Source organism: Trichomycterus rosablanca, chromosome 12, assembly GCF_030014385.1.
Source record: "Trichomycterus rosablanca isolate fTriRos1 chromosome 12, fTriRos1.hap1, whole genome shotgun sequence".
NCBI lineage: Eukaryota > Metazoa > Chordata > Actinopteri > Siluriformes > Trichomycteridae > Trichomycterus > Trichomycterus rosablanca.
In genome coordinates, this window is record NC_085999.1 from 9,551,152 (window position 1) to 9,566,994 (window position 15,843).

General features: G+C 39.0%; 1 protein-coding gene across 2 annotated transcripts in view; it reads right to left on the reverse strand.

The window, feature by feature from the left end:
- kalrna (kalirin RhoGEF kinase a) overlaps window positions 1–15,843 on the reverse strand; it is a 192,004-nt gene that overhangs the window by 16,435 nt on the left and 159,726 nt on the right. For both annotated transcript variants that reach the window (XM_063006545.1, XM_063006544.1), the window contains exons 35-47: window positions 11,319–11,575; window positions 9,926–10,063; window positions 7,199–7,294; window positions 5,872–5,987; window positions 5,696–5,762; window positions 5,260–5,363; window positions 5,081–5,150; window positions 4,903–4,989; window positions 4,265–4,357; window positions 4,120–4,170; window positions 3,116–3,193; window positions 1,023–1,208; window positions 47–218 (exon numbers count right to left, since the gene is read on the reverse strand). In XM_063006545.1, the coding sequence (XP_062862615.1) occupies window positions 47–218; window positions 1,023–1,208; window positions 3,116–3,193; window positions 4,120–4,170; window positions 4,265–4,357; window positions 4,903–4,989; window positions 5,081–5,150; window positions 5,260–5,363; window positions 5,696–5,762; window positions 5,872–5,987; window positions 7,199–7,294; window positions 9,926–10,063; window positions 11,319–11,575 (1,515 nt within the window). The remainder of the gene's footprint in view (window positions 1–46; window positions 219–1,022; window positions 1,209–3,115; window positions 3,194–4,119; window positions 4,171–4,264; window positions 4,358–4,902; window positions 4,990–5,080; window positions 5,151–5,259; window positions 5,364–5,695; window positions 5,763–5,871; window positions 5,988–7,198; window positions 7,295–9,925; window positions 10,064–11,318; window positions 11,576–15,843) is intronic.

A 15,843-nucleotide genomic window follows, 5' to 3' on the forward strand; every position in this document is an offset into this window, starting at 1 on the left:
CATGGTAACATCTAGGAGGTGGAATGATGAGCAGGACTGTTCTTACCTGACAGGAAGTTACTCTGGGCATCCAGCAGTTCATTTATGTGCTGCACCCAGACCTGCTTAATGTCTGCATTAGCTGCCTGAAGAGTAAACTTCTCAGCTGAACCACGGCATGACAAGATGAACTTACACGGGTCGTTATCCACTTGCGCATCAAAACCCAGGTAACTCACCTATAGCATACACATACAAAATAAAGTTATAATAGCACTAAACAAAACATATTCATTCAGGAAACATAGTGTTGAATTTAGTGGTGTTTCTGTGTAGAATTGATGTTTTAATAGCTTTACTTTTGCCTAATAGAGTTTCATTTATTTATTAAGATTTTAATGTTATGTTTTACATTCATGACAAAACAAGTCACTAATTACACAAGATTCATCAATTCACAAGTTTAATGTCAAACACAGTCATATCCAATTTACTTGGACTGTGGGAAGAAACCAGAGCGCCTGGAGGAAACCCATGCAGACACGGAGGAAACCCATGTAAACTCCACACAGAAAGGACACGGACTGCTCCAGATGGGGTTCAAACCCAGGACCTTCTTGCTGTGAGACGACAGTGCTACCCACTTAGCCACCAGTCTGCCCACCTAATGGAGTTTTACATTTCTTGATACAATGGCCACTTGTTTCAAGTACCAATAGTGGCAATATTTATCACAGTATCACAGTAGCGTAATGTTTTCTTATGCGATGCCTTCAGGTTAAGTTTTGAGTGTGTTTCAAGGCATTCAAAATGAGTCTATGTTTACAAAATACAATTAGGTTGAAGAGCCAAGTAAGTCCTTTCCTTGTTCTTTTGTCATTGATAAATGTTCAAGAGAACGTTTCTTAAATTTAATGCATTTCCCAAGTTGTTCCAGCATTTTCCTGGTAAAACAAGAATATTTTACAGTATACCAGCTATCTTTCAGTCACTTAGAAAAGCCTTTTGCCAACAACAATGGTTTTAAAAGAGTAACTAATTACCTTGATGCTCTTTTTGAACTGGTAGCCAGGGGTGGAGGAACCCTTGCGTAGAAGTTCACTAAAAATGACAATCTGCTCAAAGAGGAAGACTCTGCGCTCCTTGCTGCGAGACAAAACCCCCGTGTCTTGCTCTGTTACAAAGAATGTCTCCTGTTGTAAAAGTTTTCCTTGACTTGTCAGCTTGCCCTGAAAAAAAAACAACAATACCACACAGGCATGCAATGTAAATGAGTTTTTATTTATATACAGAGATGGGATTTATGTGTTATATTTAGAACGTGGAACAAGAACCTTAGAGAGACCTTAGAGAGACCACTTTAATAAAAGCACGTGTGCAGTGAGGAATCATTTAGGTATCAACATGAATGTTTAAAAAGGAACCTGAGCACAGACATGTGAAAGGTTGTGGATTACAGTAGTGACAATAACTAATAACAAAAATGATCATTGCATGTGTAACACATTGGTAAAGCCCTATGTTTATTTCCTTCAAACCATATGACTAGGCTTTAAATCAGGTGATTTATGTATGCTTTATACATCGATGAGGCAAAACATTATGACCACTGACAGGTAAAGTGAATAGCACTGATTATCTCTTCATCACGGCACCTGTTAGTGGGTGGGATATATTAGGCAGCAAGCGAACATTTTATCCTCAAAGTTGATGTGTTAGAAGAGTTTGACAAAGGCCAAATTGTAATGGCTAGATGACTGGGTCAGAGCATCTTCAAAACTGCAGCTCTTGTGGGGTGTTCCCAGTCTCTGTTCAGTATCTATCAAAAGTGGTCCAAGGAAGGAACAGTGGTAAACCGGCGACAGGGTCATGGGCGGCCAAGGCTCATCACTGATGCACGTGGTGAGTGTAGGCTGGCCCGTGTGGTCACATCCAAGTTAATACTGGTTCTGATAGAAAGGTGTCAGAATACACAGTGCATCAATGTCGCAGGGCTGTTTTGGCAGTAAAAGGGGGACGAACACAATATTAGGTAGGTCGTCATAATGTTATGCCTCATCGGTGTAAGTAGCCCAGTTGTCTACTGCAAATAATTCTAAAAATATTAAAAAAGGAACCCATAGGGCCCTTGAAATGACTTGTAATAATTACGAAAAAATTTATCTGACAGCCTAGACTGCCAATAAATTAATTAATTGAAATGACACTGCTTATAAGTGGTGAGAATCAGTAAGTATCAGTTATCTGGTGGAATATGCACACCCTTACAATCTTAACATTTATATATGCATTTTTATGAACACTACAGTGTTTCTGTGTCATGATTATATGATAGTATGTGCATTTATAAGTTATTCCTTCTGTTGTGATGTAATGCAGGACTTTGACTGGAGACACAGACAGATGTGGTGATGTCCTGCTGCTATACTATAGGTTTTTGTGAAATAGCACAAACGGTCATACGTGCATACTGTTTGTTATTACATGAGGTTAAATCTTTTTGTTGCTTTTGGTATATTTATTAATGTGACAGTTTTGCTACCCTACCCATTTTACACCTTTTATGGTGTTATTATATAGATTATAGTCCATTTATAAACGTTTCACACTTAAATACAAGTGAGCCTGTCTGTCGACAAGTGAATATTACAAGGCAAGTGTGTCAACACTGCTACATAAACATATCCTGTCTCACTCATGCTCTTATTTGCTTAAAAACTGTCTTTTTCTTTCTCCTGTCACTGTTATACAGCTGATCAAACCAGCTGTCAGGGGGTTAAAGGTTACTATGCGATATATTTCCCTCTTAATTATGAAAGTTATGGATAAAATGCTCTCTCTTATCATTGCTTTTCATAGCTGAAACAGAGCAGCGCGTGACCTTTCTGTGTTTCACAGCTGATAAACATGATACAGACGAAGCAGCCGAAACCAGCTCAGCACATAATTCCATGAGATGAGAGACACAGACCCTGACCTTTACTCACATTCTTAATAAAATGGAAATATTGTAACATACGACAGCCAAGACGAAAGTGATACCAGGCCGGCTACAGGTCTAGCAGAACAAGTTATTAGATGACATTTTTTGTTCTGAAACCTGTCCGGCAGGAGATGCTTTGTGTGGGCGGTGTACCTCGTATCCTTGTAATCTGCCAAGGTTCATCATGTCATTGCAGAGTTTAGGGACCTGGGACATCAGATCAACAGCTTTCTGTAAAGGAGGATTAACAAATAGGTGAACGCTGGATAAACTGTGCCAACACTGTTAACACTTTCCAATGAACAACAATCTCGAAACTGAGATGTTGCAACATGCATTTATACATTTTCTTCCATTTTCTCCCAATTTAGTGTAGTCAATTTGTCTTTCGCTGCTGGGGATCCCTGATTGCAGTCGAGGTGGGTATATTGCTGCTCACGCCTGCTCCGACTTGCGTGCAGCCCTTAGCACAACCCTTTTTGTGGGTTGCCTCTCTATCTGCTAAGACCCCACCCACATAGTCCGGTCATCCCGCCCCAGCAGAAATGTATCTGCCGCAGGCATTGCCAATTATGCCCGCTAGATGGCACCCAGCCAACCGGTGGCAACACGAGTTTCGAACTGAGGAGTTGAGAATCTTGACACTGGTGTGCTACTGGAATATCCTGCTGCGCCACCTGGGCGCTTATGCTAGCTGTCTCTTAACCCTGGCTGATTCATAACACTAGGAATTGTGAACAAATGGCCCCAGTCTTAGCCAGTTTACACCAGTGCCAACGCTGAGTTTCGAACCGAGGAGTTCAGAATCTCGGCACTGGTGTTCGGCACCTGGGCGCCTATGCTAGCTGTCTCTTAACCCTAGCTGATTCATAACACTGGAAATTATGAACAAATGGCTTCAGTCTTAGCCAGTTTACACTGACTAACTTAAATTCTGTAATAAACTACAAAGCCACGATTATAATATTTAACTCCTGTATAGCTCAGTGATCTCCTAAAGTAGTGGATCACTTTCTGATTACTAAACACTTTCCTGATCTCTCACTTCAAACGAGACAGAAGTAAAAATGCCTTTCTTACATTGCCCCTGAATTTTAGAATAGTCTCAAAGAATATTAAAAATGCACTGAGCTTATTAACTAATAACAATGTTTTACCTCAATATTCTGACAGTCCAGCCCTGCCTTGTGACTGTACTTCAGAAAGTCCTTAAACATAAGAAGACAGTTTAAATAAGTCAAAATGATCAGACACTACACATATTACAGAACCAATATTACTTAAGTGAATGGGATGATTTACCTTTAACAGAAGCTGATATTTTGTAATTCGCTGAATGGGCTTGATAAGATAATCACTGATACTCAGCCTGGAATTTAATTCCTGCTGAATTGCCTGATAATGAAAAGCAAGAAAATGTCAAGTTAGAAAGCAGGGCAGTAGTTGAAAAAAATGAATATTGTCATTTTATTTTATTTTTTTATTTATTTATGCATTTCCCCCCCAATTTTTCCTCAATTGTATCCAATCACTCGATCTGTGATTCGCTCCCACTGCTGCAGATCTCCACTGACCAAGGAGAGTTACTACCATCACCGGAAAGTCGATGCAGTTTCAGCTGCACCTTTTCAACATGTGTGTGTTCATATGGGTATCTGTTTTGAGCACAGAGAGTAGAGCACTAATCTCTATTATCCCTCATCTCATTGTGCCTACGCCATCCATCAGCCACCAGAAGCAACAACTGTGGCAGTTATGAGGAAACCCAGCTCCACCATTGTCCCGCCCCTTACAGAGACACAGACAACTGTGTCTGTGTAAGCACCTGACCGACTGATAGCAGAGCCGAGATTCAAACTGAGATTCAAACAAGAGCTCGAGTGCTATATTGTCATTTTATTTTACTTTAAATGATCAGTTACAGAAAATACCACAAATACCTCAAAATACGAGTCGTATTCAGCCACTATGTATTCTGACTTAGGTTTGTTCTGGCAGTAAACAACATACATGTGCAGCCTTCGTTCCTGTGTACAAACACAAAGCCAAAATTATTTTGTCACTTCCCAAAATAAACACAATAAAATCACAATCCAGTGCTTTCTCATCTTTACATACATGTTTGATGAACAGCTCAGGCACTTTTTCATGATCTTCCAGACATTTTTCCATTTCTCCCACAAAAAAACTGCAGAAATAAAAGTAAATATGAGTAAATGTCATTGGCTTTGTAATAGACTAACTAAAAATAAGATTGCAGTTTCGAGAGGCTGGGAACACAAGCTTAGCAGACTTACTCTTTGTGCCAGTCATAGATTTGGTGAATGTTTCCAAAAACAATTTTGTCTTTTCCTTTCATATCTTCAGGGATTCCCTTCTCTTCTATTTTCTTCTTGAAACCCTATACAGCAAATAAACATTGGGGTTTTGCTGACAGATTAACTACTATTGAATATATGAACATAAAACAAAAGTGCCAGACGTATGTATTTTATTACAAATAAAAACTTGTTTATCGGTTCTAGTAAATCGTTAAATGACCTTTTACTGATTGTTATTTCATTGTAAAAGCATTAATTCTAAGAAAATGATGATCTGACTTGATTACATGATTAAAATACACAGATATTCAAACCAGGTCGGTCGTATGTATTATATGTAATCATCCAGTGGATAAGTTGCATTATAAACTAGTGATTTTATCATTTAGGTGTGAGCAGGTAGAATTCTTACCTCTACTACAGTTCCTAAATCTTTCACATAATCCTTCTCAGTTTGTATTAGCTCGTTTAGGACAAACCTGAGACATAAAGAGATTCATGTAAGGGTGCTGAAAGTTCCACAGATTATCTATGATTGGAAAATAATAATTCATATAATTAAAGAGTGTAGAAATCAACACGTCTTACATGCGTCCACGTAGTGCTTTGGCTTTCTGCTCTAGCTCCGGGTTCCTGGGCTGAGCCGGGCTCTGCTCGACTGGGCTCATGGAGTTAAAACTCGGGTATGTTTCTCCATCAAGAGTCTATAACAACAGCACAGAAACAAAATCAGATATTTAAAATCCACTCATAACACTGGTGCCTAGTTTTAATTACATTAAAACTAATGTAATAAAATGTTGGATATTTGGCTACGGAGAAGTGCAGCAGAAACATTTTTGACCTGTTGAGAAAGGGATCAAATTTCGTCCCTCCCTATTTATTAGACTGACACTGACCAATCATAAGATTGTGAAAGATCATGGGTTTACATTCCTTTAGGAATGTTGATCTGCCCAGTGACATAAGAGTTTGAATTCTTTCTTCGCGTATCACAGCTCATTTGGAAGGTGGGGTCAGAGTGTAGGGTCAGCGTTTGTACGGTGCCCCTGGAGCAGACAGGGTTAAGGGCCCAACAGTGGCTGCATGGCAGAGCTGGGATTCGAAAGAGACAGTGGCTGGTATCAGAGGTCTTTGAGATGAAAGATTCAGTGGTACAACAGCAAAGGTGATTACTGTCCTACATGCTTACATATTATATTTTAAGAACGTTGATTTAAACATTGTGTGGCAGGGGGCTACATGCTAGAGGTACTGATGTAAACAGAGGCACCATCTTGCTACCCAGGATGCGCCGCTGTGTACATCTGCACAGCTGGTGGGCACGGTATTCCCAAAAAGTGCAACGCCAGCTAAATTAGTAACTAAAAATGTAAATAACCTAAGTTCTGTAAGTGACTGTGTGTTATTTATGTTATGTGTATTTTGTTTTGTGTTTTTATGTACTTGTGATAATCTACTGCTTTGATGTGTAATAGCGATTTTGGTTACCCTAGCCCCTTGCGCTAAATGTTTCTTAATGTCTCATCCTTGACTTTACCAACACTACAATATGATAATATTTTTCGAGGTTGCTGATCAAAGAAATAAATTAAATCCTGTTGGTCAATTAGAAACTAATATGTTTCTTGTACATTGTCAAGTGTAGATGTTAAGTGTAGTAAAAATCATGCAGATAAAGTCATCATAACCACATAATTCCTAGCAAGCAATGACAGGATATAACCCTTAGTCACTATTTTCCTGAACATAAATTTGTTTATATGGACACATGTAAAGTACACACCACAAACACAAGCTGAAATGCATGAGGAAGCACACAAGGAAGAGGACAGAATGAAACCAGCAGAGGTAAATGAACAGAAAGCTTTACAGGAGTGCATGCTAATATGAAGTGTACACACCCCACACTTACCATTTTAGTTTTGACCAGTTTCTCTATAGCACTGACAAGCTCTGCGGCACTGGGAACCTCGGTGGAACCCTGTCGTGCAGCAAACAGCGCAGAGGACTGCAAGGTACCAGTGACAGAGCAAAGCAGCATAAGAAAAGGAAAGAGGAAGATCAGCAGAGACAAGCTGTTAGTAACCAAGCACTGAGACCCAAAAGACCAAAAGAGGGTAGAACGGGAATTGGGAAACCTGGTTGCTCAAGTGAAGCCATGTTTAACCTGTGTGATTTAGCTGGTCTTATAAGTAGGGCCCTACTAAATTCACGAGAAAATGTGCTGAATTTCACTGACCTTTTTTTTTTTTTTTTTTTTTTTTTTTTTTTTAATCACAGATTTCACAGATTTTGAAGAAAAGGGTCACATTTAACGGCAGTATTGGTTGGGATTTTTCCAAAGTCGGTTACCAGAGTCGTGTTTTTAGCTGCTTTAGACTTTCACGTCTGGACATTTTGACTAACCGATTGCTAACCGAATTGCCGAAGGATTGTTTGGACTTTCTCATAGTGCAAATTAACTAGTAAACGTGAGGCACTTGAACGCTACATGATTTAAAAAAATGTTAAACCACTAAACACAAACCTTAAAGTTTCACTGCAAATTGCATTTTACATGGGAAACGGCTTATTTTACGGTTTGTGGCTCAATTTTCACAGCCGTGAATTAGGTAGGGCCTTATTTATAAGACTGTTACCTGTCAAGCTATATGAGATTATTAAAAAGATCATGTCCAAGTCTTTATGACATACTGTGTTCTCAGCGTCATATAATACAATAAGATTTTTTAACATCAGAACTGTAATTACACAGTCATGTCACATCAGTCTTTTTCGTCAGCTGTCCAGTAAATCAACCCTCGGTTTGCATGTTACATTCTGCATTGCATGATCACTTCATTTAAGGCACATAATACACCATAGTAGCAATCTGTTACGCTAGCCCACCACCGTTGAGATCTGGGATTAAATCTCAGCTATCATTTGGCAAGCATCTACACAGACAGGATTGGATATGTCTGAAGAGGGGATATGTCCATACAGGGTATTCCTGCCTTGCGCCCAGTGTTTTCATGATGACCCGGAGGAAACCCACGCAGACACGGGGAGAACATGCAAACTCCACACAGAAAGGACCCGGACCAGCCGACCTGGGGATCGAACCCAGGACCTTCTTTCTGTAAGGCGACAAACTGAATGTAAGAAAGAACTACATTGTATTGCTTCTATTTTAAGAGGTTTGACTGTTGGAAATATTTCTGACAATCTGACGACAGGTACTGCGCTAGGTCATTACTGCACAGGATAATGGTTAATCATAGAATTGTGGAACAAATAAGAACACAAAACTGAGGGTAAGAAAACATGACAACTTCATGCCCTCTTATAAAGGCATTAATGCCTGAACTTTGTAGTAGATTTCTTGTTTTTGTGGTCAAGGGAACGTAAGGGAGTATTCTTACAGCTTTTTAACAATAGAAAGCAAAACATTGTACTAAAGTGCATGTGTGTGTCTTAAAAGTTAACCCACAATTAACATGCTAAATTTACACTCGTGAATGTGTGACTCAGTAAAGAAATTATAGATGTTTGCAACCTGTCACATGAAGGAATGTTATTTCACAATTGTTGTGTATTTTACATTTACATTTTCGGCATTTAGCAGATGCTCTTATTCAGAGCGGCTTACAGAATTGCTTCCATAGTGAACATTACCTTACTTTAATTAGTAGACAACAGTCCAAGAACACAAATCTGCTGAAACCCTGTTAGAACCAAGCGTTAGTGTAAGTAAGTGAGTAAGTAAGTCCAAGTCAGCTTAAGTGCTTAGTAAAGAGGTGATATTTTATCATCTTTTGAAAACAGCGAGACTCAGATGTTCGGACAGACAGAGGAAGCTCGTACCACCACTTGGGTTCAAGTACAGAGAAGAGTCTTGATGCTTGTCTTCCTTGAGTCCTGGGTGGAGGATCGAGTCGGGCGAGACCAGTGGCTCGGAGGTTGCGTGATACAGAGAGGGGTTTGATTAGACCTCGAAAGTAGCTTGGGGCTGGTCTATTTTTGGCTTTGTAGGCGAGCATCAGTGTTTTAAACTGAATGCGTGCAGCTACAGGAAGCCAGTGAAGAGAACGCAGCAGTGGGGTGATGTGGCAGTGTTTAGGTTGGTTAAAAACAGACGGACAGCTGCATTTTGAATGAGCTGCAAGGGTTTATACAATTGTATATACAATTAAAGTAAAAAATTAACATACAGTTAAAGGGAAATACTGATTTCTGTAACCATCCTTTTTCTGGGTCAAAATGTACATACAGCAACAGATTATTTCTTGGTTAGAAAGTTCAGTAATGTCATTTTGTACCATGACCAATTCTGTCTTGGTGCTTATGATTGATGACAGCTGGTGACCTTTCTGCACTCAGTAAAGTTGACAGGAAGCAATGCTCTGTGACCACAGTCAGGAAGAAAAAAAAAACAGAACAATCGTCTAAATGGTCAGATGTCATCAAAGAAGTTACAAGCTGCCAGAGCATGTGTGACAATATCCACAGTCAAACAAGCTTTATATTGTCATGGGCTTAGAGGCTGCCATGCACATAAGGAGCCCTCGCTCCAAAATCAACACCTCAGAGTTTGACTAATGTTGACTAAAATAAGGGTGTATTTGTAGACTGGGTAGCATATACAGTATCACTCCACCTTCTCTTCTTGAGTGGACGGGTCTTTGATGATCTCCATGGGTGGAGGGAGTGGAGTGTGAGACTCGTCCTCTGGTTCCTCCTCTCCACCGCTCTGCATCCCTGATGATTTGGAAAGGGTTCCATCTTTCTTTACTCTCTGTAAGACAAGGTTTAAATGTGTTAAAACCACAGAGGAGGGTATATTTACCTGATACACGCCCCCTCAGATGCATGCGCAGTCCACTGTCCCTCTCTTATTCGCCCATACTTTGATGGATTTGAGCATAAGACCAGTCTTACACACGGAGAGTCACACACTGATATCCACTTTCTCCACTTCTGTACAGGTGCCTCGGGGTACTAACCAGGGTCCTTATACAGCGTCCCCACCACTTTTTTTAGCCTGTTATTTTCTCACTCAGCAGACTTGTGGCCAATTTCGTCAGTGCCTGCAAAATTATGTCTTCGAGCCGAGACTCGAAGACTCAAAGAATCCCAGTGATAATGTGCTGGCTGAATATCCTTCTTTTCTGAACAGCAACACTCTACACTACCACAACTGGATTACAAAGCATTCTTCAGAGAAATTAATCAAACTACCAACAATTTGATGGTCCACAACCATGTAGAGTATCTATCATTAAACATCCTCCAGCTGTTTATTGCAGGACTCAATGCCACTCATTTGAACCAATGCTTTGATTCCCTGTTCTAAAATTCCAGCAGAAATCCACAATGTGCACCCCTTCATTGATGCTGCTGTCAGACCCTCAGTAGCACAGTGGGTCAGAGTTAATGTGGGTCATTGTGGTGGGGTCCATAGTTTCTGCCCACCACTACAGAGCCTCTTTGTGCACATCACACAGACCTAAAGAGCCTGGCTAGTCCTTTCTGCACAGCATTATCTGCGTCTGCTGCTCCGGCCATACCAGATTCTTAAAGATGCACTCACACAGTAAAATAGAACAAGGCGGCGATTTTCTGCATGAAATGTTGATTGCGTAACAAGTACTGAATGAAAGAGGCAGCTTGAAATTGCTCTGAGGTTAAGCTGGGTATCTAGTAATGTTGTGAATTTTTTCTTTAATACAGACATCTGATATATTCATACAGTAGTGCTATATCTCTGTAAAGCATTTCAATAGCATTTCAATAACAAAATCACATGACTATGCTACTTTTATTTCACAATAGTCATTTTCGAGTCAGCCTTACACTGAAATATTGATATAAAAGAAATTTATATTAATCACAAACACTTTACACGGAATAACAAAAATTTTCATGATAAAAAAAAGTTCATGATTTTTAAAAGTAAGCTAATTTTTTAAAAAGGCTTCTCTGACAAAGGATGAAAACAAAGCACACTGTAATGTAGCTCTAGAACATTCCAGCCATATCAGCCATATTACCTCCTCCAGAGTGTCATCGGGTGGTCCCAGGTCGATACTCTTTCGGCCGTCTCTTTTCTGTTTCTGCTTGCTGGGTAGTTTTTTGACATTGCTGCCGTGACTAAGACGGCGCACTGGACTTGTAAGCCACTTCTTTAAGGTGTTTCCTGAGCGTTTGGGTCCCGGGGAGCTGCTTTGGATGGAAGCATGAGAGCCCTGGGGCTGCAGCGTGGCCACTGAGTCAGTTTTTCCATCCGGACCACCAACTGAGTAGTTCTCTGCAAGTCAAGAAAAGAAAAAAGTGAATATACAGTATATACAGTATATTTATATATATATATATATATATATATATATATATATAAATACACAATGGACTTTAATAGATACCTTACACACACACCAATGACTTATTAATGATTTATATATATTTTGCACAGCATATATAGTGTCACCCACTAAATATGCCTTTAAAGCAGCTCTGAACTGCCAAGACATGAACTATGAAGTAAGAAAGTATTCAGACCCATAAAAATAAAAAGTTTTTATGCTGTTAGTCTTCTTGTAAATAAAGTAAACGCACAGTCTGCACTGCTATGTGTCTGCATTCTTTAATGGTTCATTTATTAAAGAAAGTGACATTCTGTGATATTGTGTGAATGTTTTGACTTCCGCTTTATTCACCTTGCAAACAATCTCATCACCAGACTGTGCACACACATACACCATAAAATAATCTCTTTTTCTTAGAAAAATAATAGATCTCATCATGTGATCACATAATATAGTATAATTCTAGTTAACAAAACTAAAACTACAATTCGAAACTGGAAAGCAAAACACGAGTGGTAGACCCAATCCAGAAAATGGGTCATTATCACCTGAAAACAGGTAAAATGTGCTGGCCTCAGATGCCAGCAGAAAACCAGACAGGACCACAATGGCAGGATATTTTGGTAGATCTTTGTCATGTGACTGAAATGTTAGTTTGCAGAAATGTTGCCCACATATAATTAATCTTAGGTTAATCCAAGGCTTCCAGTTTCACTGATAATATAATTATGTCTCACTGTATTAAAAACTAATTTAATTGTTTTAGTCTGAGCAGATCACTGGTGTGGGTCTAAAGTTTCAGGTTTGTGGAACAGTTACTATAATATTATTTATCTGAGGTTACATAAAGGCTTGGTGCACCATTGTTAAAAAATCTTCCAGAATTTAAGAACTTGTTCAACTTGTAAAAAGACCTAGTCAGACAGGTTAATCTAGTTCATCATGGTGGCCAGACATTGTGCCAGAACTTTGGTATGTGGCTAAAATGATACTCAAAGATTCTAAATCAAATTTTCCAGATAACAGACAGATCCACTCTTGAAAATGTATAGCAGATTATAAACAGGTAATTCAGACCACAACAACCAGGATAATAAGCAGCTAAAGTTTTGTTCTTAGCAACAATGACAAAACATCTAGTGCAATAATTACTATTCTCAGTTCCCAAAGGATTAACAAGTGTAAATAACAGGAAAGGTGATGTAACACAAGGTAAACATGCTTCTGTCCCAGTTATTTGGAGTGTTGCAGGCATAAATTCTAAATTTGTTTACATTTACGTTGTTCAATTAAAAGATTGGAATTTTTGAGTATTTTGTCAGACATATAAAGACTCATGAGAATAAACAAAATATCCCAACATATCCGGAAATAGGGTTTGTACATTGGTGTACCTTAAACCCATTAAAGGTACACATAGTTATATTGTAAATCACTTATTTGTGGTTTTCCATTTTAAATAACACATAATACTACTTAAGGTATAAAATATCACCTAGAATAACACCTTTGCTGTTACTCAACCTGGCAGCTGATCATGCATAAAGTAAGAAAGGTTGAAGGATTCTTCACTGATACCTCAAATGTGACCTTTACTGGCAGGTTGAGATGCCTGCACAAGTGGTGGATGATTAACAGAGCGTGACTCTCTGTAAGTAAATTTTAGAACCCTTATTTCTGAGAGTGTAGTCAGTAACCCATGTCTTTTAACTGCCTCCTAATTAACTGAGATGGATTACAAGCCACTTTGAAAAGAACTTGTCTATTACCATTGTGATGCACTGTTCACTTCACTATAAAATAATTTACGCTTAGTAATATTTTGCTTAGAGTTGCCAAATTCTTTATTTTCATTAACCACTGTATCCATCTTAGGCTGTGGGTCCAGCTTTAATGAGAATATTCTGAACATGGCACCAATCCATCACAGGTCTTTGGCCATTCCACCCCCTCAGACATAGCCAATGAAGCCTGCGTTAACGCCTGTATGGCCAATATTATACCTGTTGCTGAGATTCAAACCCAAATCTTAGCAGTAGTGTGTTGTGTAACAGACTTGTCAATTTCATATCGGCATGTTTTCTCCTTTATCACAAACCCATAATGAAATACATTTGTTAGAACTAACTGTATCCACTCACTCATGGCATCTCTCTGACTCACAATGCCCCTTCCTACACCTGCACATCTCTGTAACAGAGGCCCATTTCAGCAGCTGGATAGCAGTAAAAATACCACAGATGGTTTCTGCTCAGTAACACTTGTTACACAGCAACCCTCTGTGAGAACTACAGCTTTATCTCCTAATATGACAGTGGCATTGCCAGTTATTCAGTTATTTCTACAAATGTTCCATGATATGACCCTGAGGACAAAATTTAGATGTTTGGTTGTACCTGGAGCTCCAGTGATGTAACATACATTATGTTTCACCAGTTACACTGGCTTCCAGTAAAATTCCAGATACATTTTAAGGTTCTTTTATTTGTATTTAAGGCTCTCCATGGTGAAGCTCCATCTTATATATCTGAGCTTATCTGCTCCCACTCTTCCACCAGAATTCAAAGATCATTTGATCAGTTGCTGTTAACTGTCCCACGCTTTTGGTTGAGGTCTAAATATGACTGGGCTTTTATTGTGCAGTGCCTTGGACGACACACATTATCTTTGAAGGGACATTATAAATAAACATGACTTGACTTCACTTGACTATGTTGGCAAAAGACATGAACCCAAACAAATGCAGCGGTCACTAACACAGTCCTGAATCTCTGGGTTCTTCCTGTAATAAAGGAAGACTGTTGAATATTTCTTTTCAGTGTAGGAGCACCAACTGTGCCCATGCATTATCTGTCTGTTGAGTCTACAATCTGTCTGTTTAGCAACATTCCAGCACAAGCAGCAAGTGGGTCGTGTTAGTACACGTGACACTTCCAGTAGAGGTAAGCAAGTGCATTGCAAAATGGGTGAGAATATTGCTTTAATGATTCACATGAGTGCAGCCTGATACCTAAAAGCTTGTAATGCAGCTTTCCAAACATGACAGAGGCACACTGTTTGCGCAACATCAACTAGGTGAAACAGAAACTGCTGATAAAAATCAAGACGCTGCTATGTGCTGCTATATGGAATTTCTGCTGCCATAAAAACAAGAACTACAGAAATGCATTTTTATTAATTCTCAATAGCACGTAGAAACACTGCTAAATAGGCAAAATACATTCAATTTAGAGCAGCCAGTACATGTTTGCCATGTTTTTAAAGTGAAAACAGGAGTATCCGGAGGAAACACACACAGGGTAAAAAGACTCATCACAGACAGTGACCAGTCAGAAGCAGAATGGAACCTGGAGTCCATATTCAATATTTACCAGAGTTAAGATACTGAAATTCCACTCTTACTAGTACGTTAAAAACACGAGTTACCATATATATTTAGCTAGTCAGCCTGTGATTATTGGATAGCACATAGGGTGAACATGTATCGTACAGCATGTATATTTATAGATCCTGGTGTTTTTATAAGTTTAGGTATGTAGAGATACAGTATCCTGACTATTCTCAGCATTTTCTTCTGCATTTAAAATTGGTCTTGACAATAATTATTAATTCAGGGTTTTAAATGACTCATTCCTGAATATAATAAACAGGTTTTACAAGTTTAGTGATTTTACAGATTAAGCAGTGGATGTTCCTGCATTCCTCCCAAATCAGAAAGAAACAAATGAAAATGAAATGACTCATAGTGAAACCAAATACATACCAATTGAGCCAAAAATCTAAGACTGCTAGTACGTTTGCTAATAAAAGCAATCAAATACTCATCATAACAACTGAATCCTAAAAGCTAACCTTTCACTTGACTGCCGGAAAACCAAACTGAAGCTCTCTGGTTTTGAACACATTATGGGAATAATTACCAGTGGGTAGTGGTATACTGGTGGTAAATGTACTAGACTAGAACAAGTTGGCACTATTAAGCATCCGAGAAACCCTAATTGTTTACATTGTATTCTGGCTTTGGATTAAAGTGTCTGCTAAGGGCCGTACATGTAATCGAGGAAAACCAGTTCACTGGAAAAGACAATTATGCTTGGAAGTGTTGAGGATAAAAAGGAAGAGGATGGACAGCAACCAGATGGATGGATGGATGAATTAGAGGAACAATGAATGGATCATTAAGAAGCCTGGAGACTCAAGAGAGGATGTTCTG